This window comes from Pleurodeles waltl, chromosome 4_2 (genome assembly GCF_031143425.1).
Source record: "Pleurodeles waltl isolate 20211129_DDA chromosome 4_2, aPleWal1.hap1.20221129, whole genome shotgun sequence".
NCBI classification, from domain to species: domain Eukaryota; kingdom Metazoa; phylum Chordata; class Amphibia; order Caudata; family Salamandridae; genus Pleurodeles; species Pleurodeles waltl.
In genome coordinates, this window is record NC_090443.1 from 1,040,925,190 (window position 1) to 1,040,946,065 (window position 20,876).

At 43.3% G+C, this 20,876-nt stretch overlaps 1 protein-coding gene across 4 annotated transcripts in view; it reads right to left on the reverse strand.

Annotated features, from left to right (window-relative positions):
• Positions 1-20,876, reverse strand: part of NDUFV1 (NADH:ubiquinone oxidoreductase core subunit V1) — a 41,061-nt gene that overhangs the window by 18,898 nt on the left and 1,287 nt on the right. For 2 of the 4 annotated variants that reach the window (XM_069232988.1, XM_069232991.1), the window contains exons 2-5: positions 9,190-9,299; positions 7,520-7,602; positions 6,485-6,655; positions 4,376-4,559 (exon numbers count right to left, since the gene is read on the reverse strand). In XM_069232988.1, the coding sequence (XP_069089089.1) occupies positions 4,376-4,559; positions 6,485-6,655; positions 7,520-7,602; positions 9,190-9,282 (531 nt within the window). In that variant the 5' untranslated portion in view covers positions 9,283-9,299. Of the gene's footprint in view, positions 1-4,375; positions 4,560-6,484; positions 6,656-7,519; positions 7,603-9,189; positions 9,303-20,876 lie in introns of all 4 variants that reach the window. The other 2 variants (XM_069232989.1, XM_069232990.1) reach the window with 1 other exon arrangement.

Consider the following 20,876-nt stretch of genomic DNA (forward strand, 5'->3'; position numbering starts at 1 on the left):
CAGAAAACTACATTTTGTGAAGGTTATAAAAAACAAAAGAAGGCAGCAAAAAGACAATATACGAAAAGTATTAAACAAAGCAGTACACAAATGATAAGAAGTATGGTGGGCATTAAAATTAAGCTGAACAGGAGGGAGAAAAGGAAAGCGGGACATGGAACATGGGACAAAGTGCAAATTTGCAATAAAAGGAGGAACAAAAGAAACAAAATTAAAAGAGAGCCAATGACAGTGGTGTTTAAGGTGTAAAACATACTCCAAGTAAGACAGGTGAGAGATGGGGTGTAAAGACAGAGTTAATGAACTGTAATAATAGTTAGGCAACTTTACATTCTATTAAAATAAACACACAGGGACTCTCAGAACACATTTGGTAAAATTTCCTTGAACATTTTCAGTTCATCTAGGTTTTTTTTTTTTTTATTTTTTTTTTTTTTTGGTTTTTAGAAGAGATGCTTTTTGTTCAACTTCTTTAGAAGTGAAAAGCTACAGAAATTTGTGGTAGGCAGTGCAAAGAGGAACCTCAAAGCCTTTACATGGGACAATCTCTTGAAAAAAAAGCTTCAAACCTAGTAGGAATCTGAAAAGCATATCTGCTCTATTTAATTCTCACCACCTGTTTTTCAGCAAACATCAACTCCACTGTCAAGAGAACTAATTTCAGATTAAACATTTATGAAGGTACTTGGGTTTCACCAACTTGACCACCAAAGGGAGGGTCAAGAGCATCAATCAAGACATAGCTGGGCAAATTCTACAGTAGGGCTTCCCTGAAACAACTCCAAAACCATGGAAACAGACATCAGGCATCTCCAATAGATTTCAGTTAGTAAAGACAAGGACAGAAGCTGCTGCTCTGCATTCCTGCCACTGACCCCCGCTGGAATACCGAGTAAAGTTAAAAAGACTGTCCTGTGTGTAGTCTCATTGGGGTAAGGGTCCAGGTAAACTATAGAAGTTCCACCTCTCCGAACCTCTAGCAGATGTATCAAGTCAAAACTCATCCCACCCAACCTACAGTATAAAATTCAGACATAAGGAGGCATATTCTTCATACCCAAAGCCCAATGACTCTAGAAAACCCTTGACGTGTTTTGGAGAGATCAACCAGGCTAGTACGTTTAGAAGATATGAAAACCACTCTCTTCTGAGTCATGCAGGCTCCACCAGGCCCCCTCCCACAGGCACATATAAACAAGCTACTTAATTTGTGCAACAACTCTCTCCTACTGTTGAGAAAGCAGCCACTCCTGTTTTTTCATAGAAAAGACCCGTTAGGTAAGGCATTCTTTCTCAAGAGGCTTGCCTATGCCAGCTCTGTTTACCGTGGTCCTTTCATCCCCATAACTATCAAAGTCCAAATCAAAGACGGAATGATGGGGTTACCCGAAGACTATATTGTCAGGACACCTTGTTATCAGTCGTAGGATTTTATTTAATAAATCAGTACATTGTGGAACTTGTAGATGTAATCAATTTGTCCAACATACCAGAAACCAATGTTTACATATTTTTTTTTTTTAAAGCAAGGCTGCAACTGTAAAAGGAATGTCACAACATGCCCCGATGAGCCCTCCGGCAGAGCGACAGGAAAGCTACACTACCAGTCTCTGGCAGAATTGTAATCTGTGACCTTGCTCCTACCACACTAACTACAATTGCAACAGCATCATGCATGTTACCAGAGAATTAAAGTGTTGCCCTTCTACATCAAAAGCAATATCCGGTGTAGTAAATGTAACAAACCCCCTCTGATGCTCTAGTTTGCAAATAATTAAGATGGTGTATGGTTTTTATCAAAATAAAAAATATCTCTGCAAATCTAAATTGATTGAAAAATGAGTTCCCAAATTCGAAAAATTCCCCATACTGGTGCATTTTGAGTGTCCATATGTTTAATTTAAATATTATAAAACAGCATTTAAAACATGTTATTTTCAGCCATAAATATCAAACTATATTTTGAGATCAGTAGCGAAAACTGGCAAAACAAGAAAGTGATACTTGTCAAAAGCTTAACAAAATGCTCTTATAATCTATAACTACTGCAGAAGGGTAGCGCATCCATGAGCGGCCCGTCACACGTGTCCTGAATAAACAATTTTGCCCTATATCAGGAGCCTCATCAGTGGAGATTCATAGAGGGACGGGCCACAGCCACCCCCACACTTCAAGAGTCTTCCTGAATCTCGTCTTTGTAATCAATTAATAGCATCAAACCATCAAACAGTTTGAAAGAAGGAACTGGACTCTGAGAAGTTGAAGGCCTACTCTTTATCAAGACACCTCGTTTGACAGCCCTTAACGCTAAGTGCCACAATAACCAGAGGCCTCTTGTTGGCACCAGGCCAGATCATCAACAGAGATAGCAAAGGCTCTGACAGCATCAGAACTATTTCTCTATGGCTTAGAAGTAGTTAGCATGATGGTGTTCATCTCAACAAATCTTAATTTTAAATTGGAATCCATATTTACTGTTACCAGAAAGTGTTTTCTTTTTGTTGTTTCTCTGGACCTTCTTGAACAATGACCTCTTTACTTACAGAAGACTGATGTATTGAGTAATAACCTCATCGACAGAGGATTCGGGCACTCTGCTGTCTTAACGCTGGGTGACATTTTTGGCACGGTTCATGGTTTTCACCTTCCACCATTTACAGGACTCACGCTTGAAGCTACTGTAATATCTTTAAGGTCGCACGCACACTCACAAACTGAAATTACTTCACTTTTGCCCAATTACACCATTGGCAAAACCTTGAGATAAGTGAATGTCATAACGGAAAAATGGAAATTAGAACAAAAATGAATGAAAAGGAAACTAAATAAGGAGACAGTGGATACAAATTAACTCAGTTTAACAGAAATGTAAACATAATTATTGACTCCATGAAACCAATTTTTTTTTTAACAACATGCAAGTTGAATAATAAAGATTGCTAAAGCCCAAGAGAAAAAGTGTTGCAAAATTAACAGGACTTAAGTGTATGGCGAGGTTCAAGAGTCACGTGACAGCTTGAAAAGAGTAGTAGTAGGTGATGTTCCTTTAGAGCCTTGATATCAAAATGAACCAAAGTGTCTGCTACATAATGACATCGATGGTCTACACATGAATCCGTATGTTGCAGGATCCTCTTCCCGATAACAATAAAATCTTCGACCGTTCCCATGCGTGAAACTTCACTTTTCATCCAGACATTGAACATCACATAATGGGAAAGTTGAGAAACCCCAGGCATCTGGGCAGAGAGTTCATGTGGTACCACATGCCAATGAGAACAATGTGACCATCTTTGACTTGTGAACATGTTTGCAATTGCCATTATTCTGGTTGGACAAATCACAGTGGTAAACTACAGCATCAGTCTTTTGTACACATTTTAAAACCCACACGAAGACACATCCATTTGTTTTCTGTGACTGCATTTTTTTTTTTTTTTTTTTTTTTTTTTTAACTACGGTCTTTAAACTTCTACAGTGTCTGCGAAAGATTCACAAAACATTTATGAGATATGAGCAAACCAGTCAGTGGAGGTGTGCTTGTTCCAAATATATTCACATTACAGTAAAAATAGGATGATTGTTTATGGAGCTGGTCTATGGTGCCAACTGTAGATCCTTCAGAGATTAATGGGCTTGAGCCAGAGAAAAAGCATAGTAGGAGTAGGGCTATAATGCTAAGAGCACATTAATCCAGCAGTACAGTGACCATTGCCAACAAGCTTCTGCCACCCTCCAAGTCACTTTTCGTTCGAGGGATTCAGCAGAGGGTCTGCACCGCTCGTTGAGGTGTGCATTCAATGCAAATGAACATTTTCACAACTACAAATAATCTGCTAACGCCATTACTCTATTTCAGCACATAAAAAAACATTTATTTTTCATCCTAAAAGAGACTGCAGCTCATGATCTTTCATGTGCTTCGAATGTAGCGGGTCGTCTTTTAAAAGTCAGTTGAGTAGGTCTATTATTCTAGGCTTGATCATGGCAGTCATGATTCTGATGGTGATAGAAGGTACTTTTCACCATCAATAGCATGAGATGAAAACATATGTCCCATTCATTGTACAAGGTGCTTTTGGCAGAGAAAAAACATAATCAAAGAGATATATCCACAGCAATAACAGCCACTTACTACACAGGCCTAATGGGTCAATTCTCATTCTAAGTGTCATGTGAGTCTCTATACTGTTACCATCACTTCTGTGTCTTTCCATCCACCTCCTCTCAGCCCTTGTTTACCAGTTTAGTTAGCCTTATAATTCCACAACAGTAGACGCCCCCATCACCTGTAGGCTGGACCTCTCTGACCTCTTTCTAGCCTCCAGCAGCACACTCTTTAACCCTTCCCTTTTCCAACACTCGAGCATCTCACCTGTAGATTGGAAGCCTCGTTGTAGAACTCGCCACGGATGTAGATATAAGCTGCACGTGCACCCATGGCCCTCCCTGCCACCAGGCAACCTTCAATGAGTTTGTGAGGATCATGGCGCATGATCTCTCGGTCTTTGCAGGTTCCCGGCTCACCCTCATCTGCGTTTACCACCAAATATTTGGGCCTGAAGGAGAGTTGACAAAGTGGGCAGGTAAATGCAAAAGATCATGTAAGAGGCAGGCAGAAGCAGAGAACGTTACAATGAGATGGAGTAGAGTCGTAAACACACAGAGAGAAGATTTCTTTTTTACAAGACAGATAAACATACAAGAAGCAAAAGGTGGGACAAAAAGTAAGTTGAGAAGCTCGAAAAGAGAAGATAAAGTGCAGTAGGGTGCAAATCTATTTAAGTGTAAATAGCATAATGAATCCCTAATCACACTGAGCATGAGGACAATCAAACCCCAAAGGAACATTCAGTTACCACAATACCAAGCAAAGGACCTTCACTCTCAAGACAAGCGCCGAACAAGGTTCTTCCCCATACAACTCTGACACCGCTTCCAATTCAACCTACGAAGGCACGCAACTAACCTCCTGCAAACAGGCACTCATATATACCCAGGGTCCCACCAACTGTAACATCCCAGGTCTTCCTGGTCTCAACTTGATCCAGACAGCATATGAACATCCCTAGTCCTGATGACCGCGCCCATCAACCATCCAACATACTCTGCAGGCTGAGGAGTTTCCTGAATCTCTTTTCTGGGATTACTAAATGCCTTACAAAAAACTGCAGTAATAGTCAATTCTGCTTCCATTAACATCACATATGAGCCGCACCTTAAACATACACTGCTGGCTCCTAGTAGGTAGACTCCCCTACCCCCACCCACTCATCAACTCCAGTGACTCCAGCTGCTCTACTAGAGAGAACTAATAGGACATGCTGACCTAAAGGTCAACAAACCCAGCAACCCAAGACCTAACAGAGTCCTGTACAACTGGGTATTCTACAGCTCCAGACACTGCTTAATTTGAGCCGGTGGGTTCCGGTGCTGGACATTAGCAATTCATTCTCAACACCGGCACTTATGACAGCTGCCACATGGTGGCGCTGCCTGAGTAATTCAGAGTGGTTTATTAATTCAATATATGTTAAAACAACTAATACCTGCCGCCCAAACCAGTCTTATAGCGATGGGTCTCGAACAGTGTAAACTGTCACACCTGTAGCAGTGTGATGGTTAGTAGTTGTGTTGGTACTGTCAATGGGTGCTGCAAGCTGTGGTGGTCTTCTGTCACTTATTAAAAAATATTTTTTTAACACAAATTAAGCGCTGGCTCCAGCGCCCCGGAGCCTTCCCAGTTCTGATAGCATGGGGCAACAAGACAGGCGGGTCCGAGCGGATCATAGATCTTCTCAAGCCGTCTTTGCAGTACGACTGCTGGTATTTTATCCTACAGACATAAATAATCACCCCTTACAACTTTTCACAGGGTTTCCAGAGCACTAGTGCAGTCTCTAGCTGTCCATGTCATCTACATGAAGGAAAAAGGAGATTCCATGGACCGGAGAGGTGGAGAACAAGGAAACACAACAGATGGATCAGCGCACGCTTGATGTACATTTTAGCTGTAAGCAGAGCGTAGTCAGCCTTGTCTTTAAATTATTTATGCAATTAATATCAATCTAATATTAATTCTTCATGCCATATAAAACTGCTCTGATCCCCATTAGTATCTTATATTTTTGTTAAGTTCCTCTCAATGAAAGGAACGTTTGTTTCTGTTCTGGCAACAGGACCCATGAGGTTTCATAATACTAAACAACCTTAATTCTTGTATTCACAGAAAAGATGGTGCTGTGGTTAATTTGTTGATTGTGGAAGCAAGAGAGGGCACATCAGCCTTAACTTTAACCTTTTGTCCAAATTGTGTGATATTTAGCAAATCAATTAATGTTCTTCTGCCTCAATTTCTTTAACAACCAAACCCAGGAGTGCTTAGGAATGGGATGTCCAGTAACAAGTGGAGAATAAACCTGGGCATTTCACTTTTCAGGTTCACCCAGCCGATGAGCCTTAAGTGGGCACGGTGGGGTTGTACCTGCCATCAGACGGCTTGTTCATGAAGCTCCACTTGAGTCCAGTGGGGAAGCCGGCACCGCCTCTGCCACGCAGCCCAGAGGCCTTCACCTCACCCAGGATCCAGTCGACGCCCTTCAGCAGGATCTCTTTGGTCTTGTACCAGTCTCCACGGCCTAAGGCGCCTTTTAACCTGAAAGATTAAGCTTGTTATAGTGAAACTGTGTGTATGGTGACGCCTCCACCCACACTCGTGCCATGATCTCCCAGAATGATAGGTTACCGATGACATGGACATGAACACTGAGTCCTCTATCACCACAAGAGGTGATTCTTACAAAGAAAGGTACATGAAAGTAAGAAGAGTGGGTCCTTTGGTGCTTCGACCTCCTTTACGTCACATGCCACAACTTCCATGCTAACACTTGGCACTCACATTCCTTAAAACCCTTTGCCCAAGATTAAAAATGATCATTTTGAACTGTACACATCACCTCAAGTCTTTAAAATATTTACTACTTCAACCCCTTCTCTGTTACGCTCACCCTAACACATTTTACACATTCTTAATAATAATAAAATTAAATACAATTAAGGAAACTTAACTAATGTTATGTTTTATTTTAGCAATTGCAATGTGATTACATAAAGTATCCATCCCTCCAACCCATATTAAATACGTATTTGTAACATAAATCACTTGAACCGTAACACATGAAATAATGAAAGGGAAGGGCTGAAAAGGCTTAAGAAACAAACTCCACGCTCATTAGAGGACATGATTGTTGTAACAAAGGACAATGAGTGAATATGCAAAGACTTAAACCTCATTCCTCGTGAGCATGGAATCCCTTTCTAGGTAGATGCCAAGTATTGAACTGACAGGGGTCCCGGGGTCTCCTTTTCCACAGAGACGAGTGCTCTGGCACAGATGGCCAAAGATACAGAATATTTCCTCCAAAAGAAAGATGTAGGAAAGCAGCTACCCAGAGGACATACATTCTCACAGACGGGAGATGCTGTCCTAGAAGAACATCCCAAGTATGACAAATCTTACCCCCAGTCATGCCGCCCGTAGAGGTTTGTGAAGATGCGATCTTCGTCTTTCAAAGGTCCAAACGTGGTCTTCTTTGGAGCAGCCTGAGTGTGAAAGAGCAGGAATTAGAGTCAAAATGAGAGCTAAAGAGAGACCAAGGGAAGAAAAGAAAGACTAAGAAAAAAAAAATCTAGTTGCACAGGCAGCTAAGTGAAAGAACACAAGGTAACAAAGGAGTGAGAGACAGGAACAGAAGAGAAAGGAAATTATGTTACAAAATGATCTCAAAGATTAAAATCCTGTGAAAAACAAAACAGACAGTGCCAATCCTTTTGGGCCTTCTCGTTTCCTATCCTTAGAGATTCACCAAAATTTAAGGTGAAATATTAGTGCAGTATCTTTACTTTGTGGAGTTCACATCTAGATGCACTTAACCATGGTGTTTCTACGTTGTGGTAACTGTTACAGCCAGAGTTGTTAACGTACAAGGGCATTTCAAAGACTTCAAGCTACACTTTCAACATCCCACCTTTTTAGGGCTCTATGTGGGGAGTTCCAAGGGGCTGTGACTCTGCTCATAATCTGAAAGTGTAATAGCAACACCCACCCCACCGACAAGGATCAGTGGCGGGTTTTTAATTCATGCCCTTCCTGAAACAACTGGTTTAGCTCTGAAACTGAGTTCCTCAATCCAATGCAGGCAGCACTGGCCTATTAACTTACTCCATGCATAGAAAGGTATGAAAACATTTCCATAACTGCACCAAACGGGGCATACCAAGGACCTGTGGCAGAGAGAAGGTTATAAAATAGCAACCAATTCTATATGAAAGTACCCTAGGATCTGAAGTGGTCACAGAGGCAGCGTTTCACATAAGTGAAGTATGAATTCAAAAACAATTACTGCAATTGATATTAATCGAGCTAGCCAGCTGATCAACAACTCATCTCCATATCACAGAGCGCTTTCATTTTGAAAATAATGGGGATAACAGAATGAAGCATTCTGAGGGTTAAGAAAGCGTCTTTGAGGACGACTGACTCACCAGCAGTGTAAAGGCATGTGAGGAGTAGACATGAGCATATCTCCATAGGTCCAAGAGCACATGCACAGGGGAATTGCACACCGTCTGCTGGAGAGGCATGCATGCATGTATTACAGTATTTCAGACATAGGAATTCTCTTGCACCAACCATCAGGTCACAAAAGGGAGCTAACGTTTGACCACTCGTTTGCACAAAAGGGCTACTGACTGCATTACAGGACTGGGAATGAATAGCGAGGTCAGCGTCAAGAGGATGTCATGGTTTTTGACACTGCTAGATCTGCCAAAAAGCAGGTAATGGTCTATGTTTTTTATTGGAATCAGGACCACACAGAATAGTTTCCATATTAATCTTGGGGCAGATACATTTTATCCAGGACACAATGCTGCCAGGGCACCTGGTCCCTCTAGATGTGCAATCTGATTCCGGTGAGCTCTGAAGACCACCCTTTGGAAGATGCACCAAACAGGAGTTAGAGATAATTACACAGAAAGGACCCACGAAGCAACTGGATCACACAGATGTCAGCCTTTCCTGCTGAATATCCACATTTGAATAATGTAGCTCTCTGCTGCAGCATTACAAGAAAATCACATTCAAGGTTAGGCAAAGATAAGATGAATTTAGATGGGTTTTGGACTCACCTGCTCTGGGGTTGAAGTGGTGAAGCGTACTTGAGAGAGGACAGCACTCTGTGATGGAAGGGGCCCTCGAAGGGCCTGTCTGAGGGCAAACATCCCGAGGAGGCCGAGATCTGCTGGGAAGAGACAACACACATCTTAGAACAGAAAAGGAGCCATGGGTCAAAGGAGGGACTTCAAGCTAAGGTAAGCACAGGACATTACTTACTGGGGAGGAGAGATGAAAACCCTCCAGATACTGAAGGTAAGAAAATGGTCCTAAATAAAGAGTAACCAGAGACGTATGGACACAAAGGGCAGAGAAGAAAATTAACATTACTGGCAGAAGGGGGCATGAATACTGAGTACTGGCAGGCGAAATAAAGAAGGGGACATTAACACTGCGTACTGGCAGAGGAAGTAAAGAAGGGGAATTGAATTCTGACGGGAGGGGACAGAAGCGCCCACCAATACAGAGTAGGCAGAGGAACAAACTCTAAACAACTAAAGGCGATTAGTGGCCAAACTTCAATAAACAGTAACACTAGAGCCGAGTAAGGCACCCCAAGCCAGAAAGAAAACCAAATGCTAATGGTGAGGAGGGAAAGTACATCAAATACTGACGGAAGCTAGAGTCAGATACTGGAGCAAGAACTGCCAAGATAGTCGAATATGGACTCAGAACAGAGCGCAGAACTTCAATGCTGAGAGGAAAAAGAGAACCCCACAATAAACAAAAGATTAAGAGCGAAACCAAGTATGCAACAGGAAATGGGACAAAACCGCCACATCTAAAAACCGGGGAGACCAAGAAAGGAACAAACATAGGACAGATAGGGGAGCAGAGATGGTAACTCATATACGATCATGGGAGCCGAAAAAAAGAACTGCAATATTGAGGAGCCAAAAAAGGAAACTCTTAAATATATCGAAACAACATGGACCACTACTGGAAGTGGAGTAGAGGTAACAAGCCTAATACCGGGGACGCAGATAAAGGAACTGTCATCACTGATGGGCAGAGCAGGCATTGCCTAATGCAAGGCAAACAAAAAAGGATTCCTAGATATTGACAGGAGAGCAGAGCGAGGAACCCCAATCCTGAAGAGGGAAGCAGGGAAGAAAGCACTGATGCAGGGCAAAAGACAAGCGATCCCCAATACAGCAACAGCTGAAGAGAATGAGCACAACTAGGAAACAGAAGGGCTCTAGAGCGGCATGATATCAACCACAAATACTGAAAGGATTGCAAAGAAGGCAACTTCAATGGAGAGCGAAGCAGATACAGGAACCACCAACACTCATAATGGACCAGCAAGTGTAATCTAATACAGACAGTAAATCCAACCAGATACTGTAAATCCAATAAGGACGTTGAAGAGAACCCAAATGTTGAAACAGGGGAGAGACAGATGCTTCAATAGTGACAGAAGCATGGACAAGGGACATCACACGCAGAGAAAGCAAGCAACAAAGAAGCCGAGACTTGAGCCACAATATCCACAGTGAACGGTGAAAGAGGTTCTAATATGGATAAAGAACAAAATGAACTGCAAAAAGGAGGAAAACAAAAAACTTACATGACATTTTCCATCTGATACAATGAATCCTGATGTTTATGATTGTATACTTTCTCATCCCTAAATAATCATGTTCCCTTAACTTTGTTCAAGCATATAACAGAAAGATGTTTGGTCCCTCCAGGAGAAAGATATGAATTAACTTCTACGACAGTGGTTGTGCCATAAAGAACTTTCTGTACCGAAAAGTTTGTGAATATTATATCACATTTATTAGAAACTTAAATTCCACAAATTTCACAATTTAAAGTAAAGTAATTAAGGTCTTCCTGTATAACGGCGCAGTGTGAGTGAATAATGTGTTATTATAAGTGTTGCAATGCTATTTACATGAAAACTAAAAACAAAATGTAGTTAATAGCATGAGGTCTCAGATAAGCACCTATAACAATAGGTGCTGTGAGCCTGCTGAATTTTTTATAAGCCAATCCAAGTCTTGCAAACATGTTTTGTTTTTAATAATACAAAAACTCCTGCTGAGAACAGATCATATTGCCCAATCTCCATATCAAATAGTGATTGCAAAAATGTTTTAAGATCTTGCCTCTCCTGCTGTGACTAAAAGGGATTCTTGTCCATCGATCTTGACAGTAAAGAGATTCTATTGCCACTTGCTTGGACTAGTTCTACACATTTAAAGGTTTTAGAAACTAGTTCTAGGTTGCCGATAAGCAATCATCAGGACTCAAGAGTTTAATGAGTTAAGGGCCCATAGCCCAAGAGACAAATGTTATCAGGAAAGCATTTGTAAATTGTGGCTACAACTACGGGATTCACAGAACAAAGATAAACTCCTAAAATGCAAACAAAGTGAGGGGAATGATTGGGACCTACACCCGCCGCTTGGACGTTGTGTTACATCTACATCTTGTGTAGCTTAAGGCTGACAAAAACATCCAACCCATTGTAGGAAATGGCTCCCTGTTGCAGTTACCCCCACTTTTTGCCTGATATTGATGCTGACTTGACTGAGAAGTGTGCTGGGACCCTGCTAACCAGGCCCCAGCACCAGTGTTCTTTCACTTAAAATGTACCATTGTGTCCACAATTGGCACACCCTGGCACACAGATAAGTCCCTTGTAAAAGGTACCAGTGGTACCAAGGGCCCTGTGACCCGGGAAGGTCCCTAAGGGCTGCAGCATGTGTTGTGCCACCCTAAGGGACTCCTCACCTAACACATGCACACTGCCATTGCAGATTGTGTGTGTTAGTGGAGAGAAAAGGGCAAAGTCAACATGGCATCCCCCTCAGGATGCCATGCACACAAAATGCTGCACAGGTGAGGGCATAGCTGCATGAGCAATATCCCCCTACAGTGTCTAAGTCTATTCTTAGACATTGCGAGTACAGTGTGGCCATATTAAGTATATGGTCTGGGAGTTTGTCAAAAACGAACTCCATAGCTCCATAATGGCTGCACTGAATACTGGGAAGTTTGGTATCAAACTTCTCAGAATAATAAACCCACACTGATGCCAGTGTTGGATTTATTGCAAAATGCACACAGAGGGCATCTACGATGCCCCCTGTAATTTACCCAATCCTTCAGTGCAGGACTGACTGGTCAGTGCCAGCCTGCCACTGAGACGAGTTTCTGCCCCCCTGGGTGAGAGCGTTTGTGCTCTCCGAGGACAGAAAAAAAGCCTGCTCTGGGTGGAGGTGCTTCACACCTCCCCCCTGCAGGAACTGTAACACCTAGCAGTGAGCTCAGGCTGCGTGTTACAATGCCCCAGGGCACTCCAGCTAGTGGAAATGCCCGCCCCCTGGACACAGCCCCCACTTTTGGTGGCAAGTGCAGAGGAGATAATGAGAAAAACAAGGAGGAGTCACCCACCAGTCAGGACAGCCCCTAAGGTGCCCTGAGCGGAGGTGACTCCTGCCTTTAGAAATCCTCCATCTTGGTTTTGGAGGATTCCCCCAATAGGAATAGGGATGTGCCCCCATCCCCTCAGGGAAGAGGCACAAAGAGGGTGTAGCCACCCTCGAGGACAGTAGCCATTGGCTACTGCCCCCCAGACCTAAACACACCCCTAAATTTAGTATTTAAGGGTGACCCTGAACCAAGGAAATCAGATTCCTGCAACCTGAAGAAACAAGAAGGACTGCTGACCTACAAGCCTGCAGAGAAGGAGGAAGACGACAACTGCTTTGGCCCCCAGCCCTACCAGCCTGTCTCCAACTTCGAAAACCTGCAACCAGCGACGCATCGACAGGGACCAGCGACCTCTGAAGCCTCAGAGGACTGCCCCGGACTAAAAGACCAAGAAACTCCCGTGAGCAGCGGCCCTGCTCAAAACCGGCAGCTACTTTTCAACAAAGAAGCAACTTTCAAAGACTGCACGTTTCCTGCCGGAAGTGTGAGACTCCACACTCTGCACCCGACGCCCCCGGCTCGAGATCCAGAGAACCAACACCACAGGGAGGACTCCCCGGAGCCTGTGAGTAACCAGAGCTAACCCCCCTGAGCCCCCACAGCGACACCTGCAGAGAGAATCCAACCCCTGACCAAGACCGACTGTAACAAGGGACCCGACTGTAACATGGAACCAACACTGCACCCGCAGCCCCCAGGATCTGAAGGAACCGAACCTCAGTGCAAGAGCGACCCCCAGGCGACCCTCTGCCTAGACCAGGTGGTGGCTGTCCCGAGAAGCCCCCCCTGTGCCTGCCTGCACTGCTAGAGTGACCCCTGGGTCCCTCCATTGAAACCAATACAAAAGCCGACGCCAGCTTTGCACACTGCAACCGGCCGCCCCTATGCCACTGAGGGTGCGTTTTGTGTGCCTACTTTTGTCTCCCCCCCCCCCACACCTCCAGTGCTCTACAAAACCCCCCTGGTCTGCCCCCGAGGACACAGGTACTTACCTGCTGGCAGACTGGAACCGGAGCGCCCCTGTTCTCCCTAGGCGCCTATGTGTTTTGGGCACCTCTTTGACCTCTGCACCTGACCGGCCCTGAGATGCTGGTGTGGTAACTTTGGGGTTGCCTTGAACCCCCAGCGGTGGGCTGCCTATGCCCCAGAACTGAGACTTGTAAGTGTTTACTTACCTCCCAAAATAACCTTTACTTACCTCCCCCAGGAACTGTTGATTTTTGCACTGTGTCCACTTTGAAAGCTTATTGACATTTTTACAAAGACTGTATATGATATTGCTTTTATTCAAAGTTCCTAAAGTATCTAAGTGAAGTACGTTGCATTTAAAGTATTTACTGTAAATCTTGAACCTGTGGTTCATAAAATAAACTAAGAAAATATATTTTTCTATATAAAAACCTATTGGCCTGGAGTAAGTCTTTGAGTGTGTGTTCCTCATTTATTCCCTGTGTGTGTACAACAAATGCGAAACACTACCCTCTGATAAGCCTACTGCTCGACCACACTACCACAAATAGAGCATTAGAATTATCTACTTTTGCCACTATCTTACCTCTAAGGGGAACCCTTGGACTCTGTGCACACTATTTCTTACTTTGAAATAGTATATACAGAGCCAACTTCCTACACCCATTCTCCATGAAACTAAACAGAGATAAAAAAAAATTTAGGAAAGTCTGCTACAGTTCACAGACCATAGCTGTAGGAAAATACCTCTTTTTGCTCTACTTTCAGACTGATGCTGCTTGTTTTTTTGAGTCTACAGGGAGTGCAGAATTATTAGGCAAGTTGTATTTTTGAGGATTAATTTTATTATTGAACAACAACCATGTTCTCAATGAACCCAAAAAACTCATTAATATCAAAACTGAGTATTTTTGGAAGTAGTTTTTAGTTTGTTTTTAGTTTTAGCTATGTTAGGGGGATATCTGTGTGTGCAGGTGACTATCACTGTGCATAATTATTAGGCAACTTAACAAAAAAAAATATATACCCATTTCAATTATTTATCATTACCAGTGAAACCAATATAACATCTCAACATTCACAAATATACATTTCTGACATTCAAAAACAAAACAAAAACAAATCAGTGACCAATATAGCCACCTTTCTTTGCAAGGACACTCAAAAGCCTGCCATCCAGGGATTCTGTCAGTTTTTTGATCTGTTCACCATCAACATTGCGTGCAGCAGCAACCACAGCCTCCCAGACACTATTCAGAGAGGTGTACTGTTTTCCCTCCTTGTAAATCTCACATTTGATGATGGACCACAGGTTCTCAATGGGGTTCAGATCAGGTGAACAAGGAGGCCATGTCATTAGATTTCCTTCTTTTATACCCTTTCTTGCCAGCCACGCTGTGGAGTACTTGGACGCGTGTGATGGAGCATTGTCCTGCATGAAAATCATGTTTTTCTTGAAGGATGCAGACTTCTTCCTGTACCACTGCTTGAAGAAGGTGTCTTCCAGGAACTGGCAGTAGGACTGGGAGTTGAGCTGGACTCCATCCTCAACCCGAAAAGGCCCCACAAGCTCATCTTTGATGATACCAGCCCAAACCAGTACTCCACCTCCACCTTGCTGGCGTCTGAGTCGGACTGGAGCTCTCTGCCCTTTACCAATCCAGCCACGGGCCCATCCATCTGGCCCATCAAGACTCACTCTCATTTCATCAGTCCATAAAACCTTAGAAAAATCAGTCTTGAGATATTTCTTGGCCCAGTCTTGACGTTTCAGCTTGTGTGTCTTGTTCAGTGGTGGTCGTCTTTCAGCCCTTCTTACCTTGGCCATGTCTCTGAGTATTGCACACCTTGTGCTTTTGGGCACTCCAGTGATGTTGCAGCTCTGAAATATGGCCAAACTGGTGGCAAGTGGCATCGTGGCAGCTGCACGCTTGACTTTTCTCAGTTCATGGGCAGTTATTTTGCGCCTTGGTTTTTCCACACGCTTCTTGCGACCCTGTTGACTATTTTGAATGAAACGCTTGATTGTTCGATGATCACGCTTCAGAAGCTTTGCAATTTTAAAAGTGCTGCATCCCTCTGCAAGATATCTCACTATTTTTGACTTTTCTGAACCTGTCAAGTCCTTCTTTTGACCCATTTTGCCAAAGGAAAGGAAGTTGCCTAATAATTATGTACACCTGATATAGGGTGTTGATGTCATTAGACCACACCCCTTCTCATTACAGAGATGCACATCACCTAATATGCTTAATTGGTAGTAGGCTTTCGAGCCTATACAGCTTGAAGTAAGACAACATGCATAAAGAGGATGATGTGGTCAAAATACTAATTTGCCTAATAATTCTGCACTCCCTGTATGCACTGGGACTCTGTTAACCAGGCACACAGGGTATGTTCTCTGACCCCTAAAACATGTTAAAATTGGCTATAATCCTATTATCTATATCTAACCTGCCTGTAAGTCACTGGTACCTGTAAGTTAAATGCCACTAGTGTAATGCAGCATCCACTGTGTCACCAGCAATAACGACAGTGGAAATATGACTGCAGGCCTACCACTGTAGCCTAACTAGGCAGATTTAAAACTGCAAATTGCACCCGTCAAAATAATGCCTTTTGACAGGCCTACACCTTATGTTAATTAATAAATAAGTCACCCCTACGTAGGCCTTATTGGCCATAACGCAAGGTGAATGTTAAACATGTCCTTACAATGAAAAGGCCCCAAAAGCTATTTTCACTGTAGCCAGGTTAGCTGTTTCATAGGAAAACATCGAGATTTGTTATTACATTTAATAATGTTATGTCTTTCTCCAGCAAGGACACAACCATAAATGTCATTACTGAACGTTTTAAAAATATGTATTACAAGCTCAATTCACTAGTAAAGTCGGATTTGTAATTAATAGTTTGGAAAAGGTATTTTTAAACAGTTATCTTTCCCCTGCCTAAAGCCTCTGTAGCCCCATTTACATGAGCTCCAACTGTCAGACAAAGACCTTGGGTGTCGGTCCTCTGACAGGATGACCATCTCGGATGTGTTGAGGAACCTGTTTAATTTCAAAGGGGCATACCCTATCACCAGCAAATGTTAGCTGACACCAGGGTAGGACCCTTCTTTGTTTCCTCCCCCCCCTCCCCTTCCCTTCCGTCAGGCAGGAACCAATCCCAGTGGAAAGCAGCTGCCCCCAGAACTGGCCACAGAGGAGGGGTTGTTCATATCCCTAGCCACACTTCCAGGGTGGGTATACCAGCTCTGACAAAGGGGAGAAGGGTTTTGCCATCTTGGATTTAGGCAGAGAAGGGCATTGTGGAATTGTTTGCAGTAGGGCACACAGTCACTGTTGCTAAAATGGAGAGAGCTACCTCTGGGACATTTTCCTCCCCAACTGCTTAGGGAGGGTCAGGAGCCACCCACAGGCTAGTATCAGGCATAAATGTGGCATCACCTTCAGAACACAACTGGACCTATGGAAGACAGAAGAAGGGCTACACCTGCTGTTGAGACCTGTGTGAAGACGAAGCGCTGGACCCGCTCCCACTTGTAACCAGGAAAAAGAAGTGGACTACAGGGGTCAGTTAAGCTACAGGAACACAACAAGTTACTAGGAGGCCTTTTTCCCCCCAAAGAGCCCAATTGCCCATTTCTAAGAAGACCCCCATGGACCATGCTGGTGGTTTCTGCTGGAGTGAGTCTTGACCCTCAAGTGCTGTTCTTGAGGTTCTGGGACGCTTGGGAGTGTCAAAGTGAACTCCTTCACTCATCATTAAAAACCTGGGGCTTAAAAAAGATTTTTGGTTCAAAAGACCTCCAGAGGACTGGGACAAACCTGCCCAGTCAATCGGCGAAAGCTCACGGCTATTGTGCCAAAGATTCAGGTTGTAACCACTCCGAGGTTTTCATCAGCAGCAAATCCATTTCAGAGGGATGTTGCAAAGAAGGTATCCGGTCTCATGGGTTCCTATTCAGATACAGCTTGCTGCCTTGCACCACTGGAGGAATCTGAGCTCCAAAAAAGTGACTAACGGCCTGATTCAGATCTTGGCGGATGGAATGTTCCATCTCAAACGTGACCGAGATCCGGTCTGCTGTATTATGATCTCCATAGGATGCAATGGGATTGTAATACGGCGGACGGGATATCAATCACATTTGTGATGGAGTATTCCCCTCTGCCAAGATCTAAATCTGGCCCTAGGTCTAAATGTAGAAATCTTCACCAGGTGAAGGTGCAAAAACTATCAACCCATCGAGGAACATTCCTTGGACACAAATTTTGAATCTCTCCTGCTCTGAGCTTTACGCCGAATGTCCGGTTAGGGAGCTGTTTCGACAGAGAGCATTGCAGTTGTCGAGTCGGCTAATGATGAGGGCCTGGGTGACTGTTTTCCTGGTGTGGAATGGTATCCATCGGAAGATCTTTCGAAGCATGCGAAGGATGTGGAAGCATGAACAGGAGACAGCACTGACCTGTTCCTTCCTGGTAAGTTGGGTGTCCAGGATGATTCCTAGATTATGTGCGTGACTTGAAGGTATGGGTGGAGGTCCAAGGGTGGGCGGCCATCACGAGTCATTTTAGGGGGATGGTTTGATTCCAGAGATGAGGATTTTGGTCTTGTCTGAGTTAAGTTTGAGGCAGTTGGTCTTTATCCATTCTGCAACATCGGTCATGGTGTTTTGGAAGTTGGCTCTTGTGTCTGCGTTGGAAAGGGAGAGGACCAGTTGGGTAGCGTTGCTGTAGGAAACAATGTGGAGTCCATGGGACCGTATGACTTTCGCAATTAAAAAAAAAAAAAGCAGACTAAAACTAAATCATAAAATATGAAAAACATCCTGACCAACACAATTGTAAACTTGAGAATACAACAGAGCAAATATCAAAAAACAAGATATCAGTATGCAACCAAATTGTGTAATTTTAAGGGGAAGTCACCTTAAAACCTGCGAAGGTACTGTTTCGGACTGCACACAAATAACTGGACTTTTCTATACTGGTAAACCATGGTAGGCACTCAGACAAGAAGTTACCATGCTCTACTACAGAATCATCCACATAAAGATTTTCACTGATCAACTTCTAGTGCAAAATAGAATATTGAGGCCAGGTGTGGGGCAATCCTTAACGGAAACTTCAACATGCAGATAACAGAGCATAAGAATTCAAAATGATGCAAACAGGAAAGAGGGTTTATGCCCCAATGCTCAACAGAAAGCATCTCTGCATAGGAAAACAAATGCTCATATCACTATTGTTCTCAAAATGAACACCAAACCAGGTATTTAGGGAGCTGAAAGCCTTAAAAAGCCTTAAAAAGGTAGAACATGGAGATGATACAATACAAACGTTCAAGCGCTTTGACATCTAGACCCAAGTTGTGACCAGATAAATGTGCCAGTCATACACAGTCCTTTTGAACTTCTAGAAGTACTTTAAATCTGGAACCTTTGCAAGCCAACTGTCGGTGATCTGGTTTCGAATGCCTCAGCTGGTGTTTGTTTTTGCTGAGAAGGAATCAAATCATTCCATGGATGAACGGACTGGAACGCAACACTTGTCATTTGTGTATATTTTAGTACTGTGTGCATTTCCAGGAATTACTTTTATGATTTGCTGCTCATTGACAATATAATTTGCATTTTTGTGTGTATATCTGCCTCTTCTTAACATACTTCTGAAACATCGATAGGGGTAGAGGGCGGGGAGCAGAGAGTCACATATCTTCTTGGATACTCCAAGTCAAGTGCAATACCAGAGCCAGGTCTGGTAAACTGTGCTTAACGCATAAATATGAGTATGTCCCCACTTACAATGAAAAAAGCAAAAATACAGGTCTCTGAGGGAAGAGAGCTGCTAGTTAAAAAGTCTGGCCTGGCTGTAGTTGTCACATATGGTTGTTGAGAGTCAAATGGCAGCACTGAAGTCACCTTTTAGCGTCATCTCTGAAAGGGGTCAAACTTGGGGAAGAGTCCGTCACTTCAGCATTACCATATGTAGGCTGGCAGCACTTACACATAGCCAATAAAATGGTGGCTCACTCGTAAAGGCTCAGTTGGGGTTGGTAAAGGCGAGTTAAATGACAGATTTGCCTCTGAAAGTCTTGTAGGGCTGGTTCAGATTAAGTGTAATGTTATACCAGTGACTGAACGATAAGCAATGCTGGGAACAGTCTGTCACATATCAAGATCACAGGTGAAAGGCAGGCCAGCTGGGCAAGGAGAAAATCAGTCATGTCAGTTTTACATCCGATGCAAAAGAGTAGGGTAGAGCCAGTCACATCCCAAGCTGTCTCATATCTGACTGGCTGAGCCCCAGCACTACTGTATTATTACTGTGTCACAGAAAGAGTTCACAATAGAATGTCATTAGCCCTGTTCTGCATGACATTGCTCTTAAATACTGCACAGTGTAACACACAATAATGTCATGTTTTGGGATCTTACCACATTCGCATATCCATTTCATACTTTTAAAATTCCAGTAGAATAAATGCCAAAAAAAAAAAAAAGGGGTTTACATGCATTTCTCTTTCACACACTTCAGGGAATCAGAATGAATGTTTCAAACAGAAAATAATATTTCTCCCAGTAACTTCATCATAATGACAGCCAACCAGAACTTCACCTTTGAAAGCCAAAGCCAAACTGAAACAACTGCAATCACAGCCCATTGCTAGCTTAACAGTGTAGGAGAAGGGCCAAATATCTTCTATGATAATAAGGCACTGCTTCCAGTATTTGCAGTATCTTATTTTCATAGTTTACATTATTTTCTCCCATGTTCTCCCACTTTACTATGATTCCAAGCTGACTACTTCACTGAAGCACTGCATACATTTTTAGGGTCGAGCTTGCGCATGCCTATCCCTTGCGAGACGCTTTAGTAGTTAGAAAAGGGCTCAAAGCCCCACCCAAGTCAGGTCAGTATCTTTCATTGGTTCGTGGGCTTGCCTTTAAAAATCTGCTTGCCTTCATTAGTGGAAGGCATGCATACGTCATGCCTTTTCCGGTGGTTATCCCCCCTCGAGCCCAGCGGCCAAGTACTGAAAACATACGAAGCTCGCTGTTTTCGGTCCGGTGTGTGGACTACTTTTTCTCTTTTTTTGCAGTGCGATCTCGCTTGGCAGAAGTCGTGCGTTTTGCATGACAACGACCCTGTTACATAGTTAATTGCACTTTTGCAGATAGGTTTCACTACGAGTGAACTGTAGCAGCACAATCACACTCTTTTTTTTCCATTTAATGTGGCAAGAAAAGTCCGGTTGGGAGTTTACAACTGTTAATAGC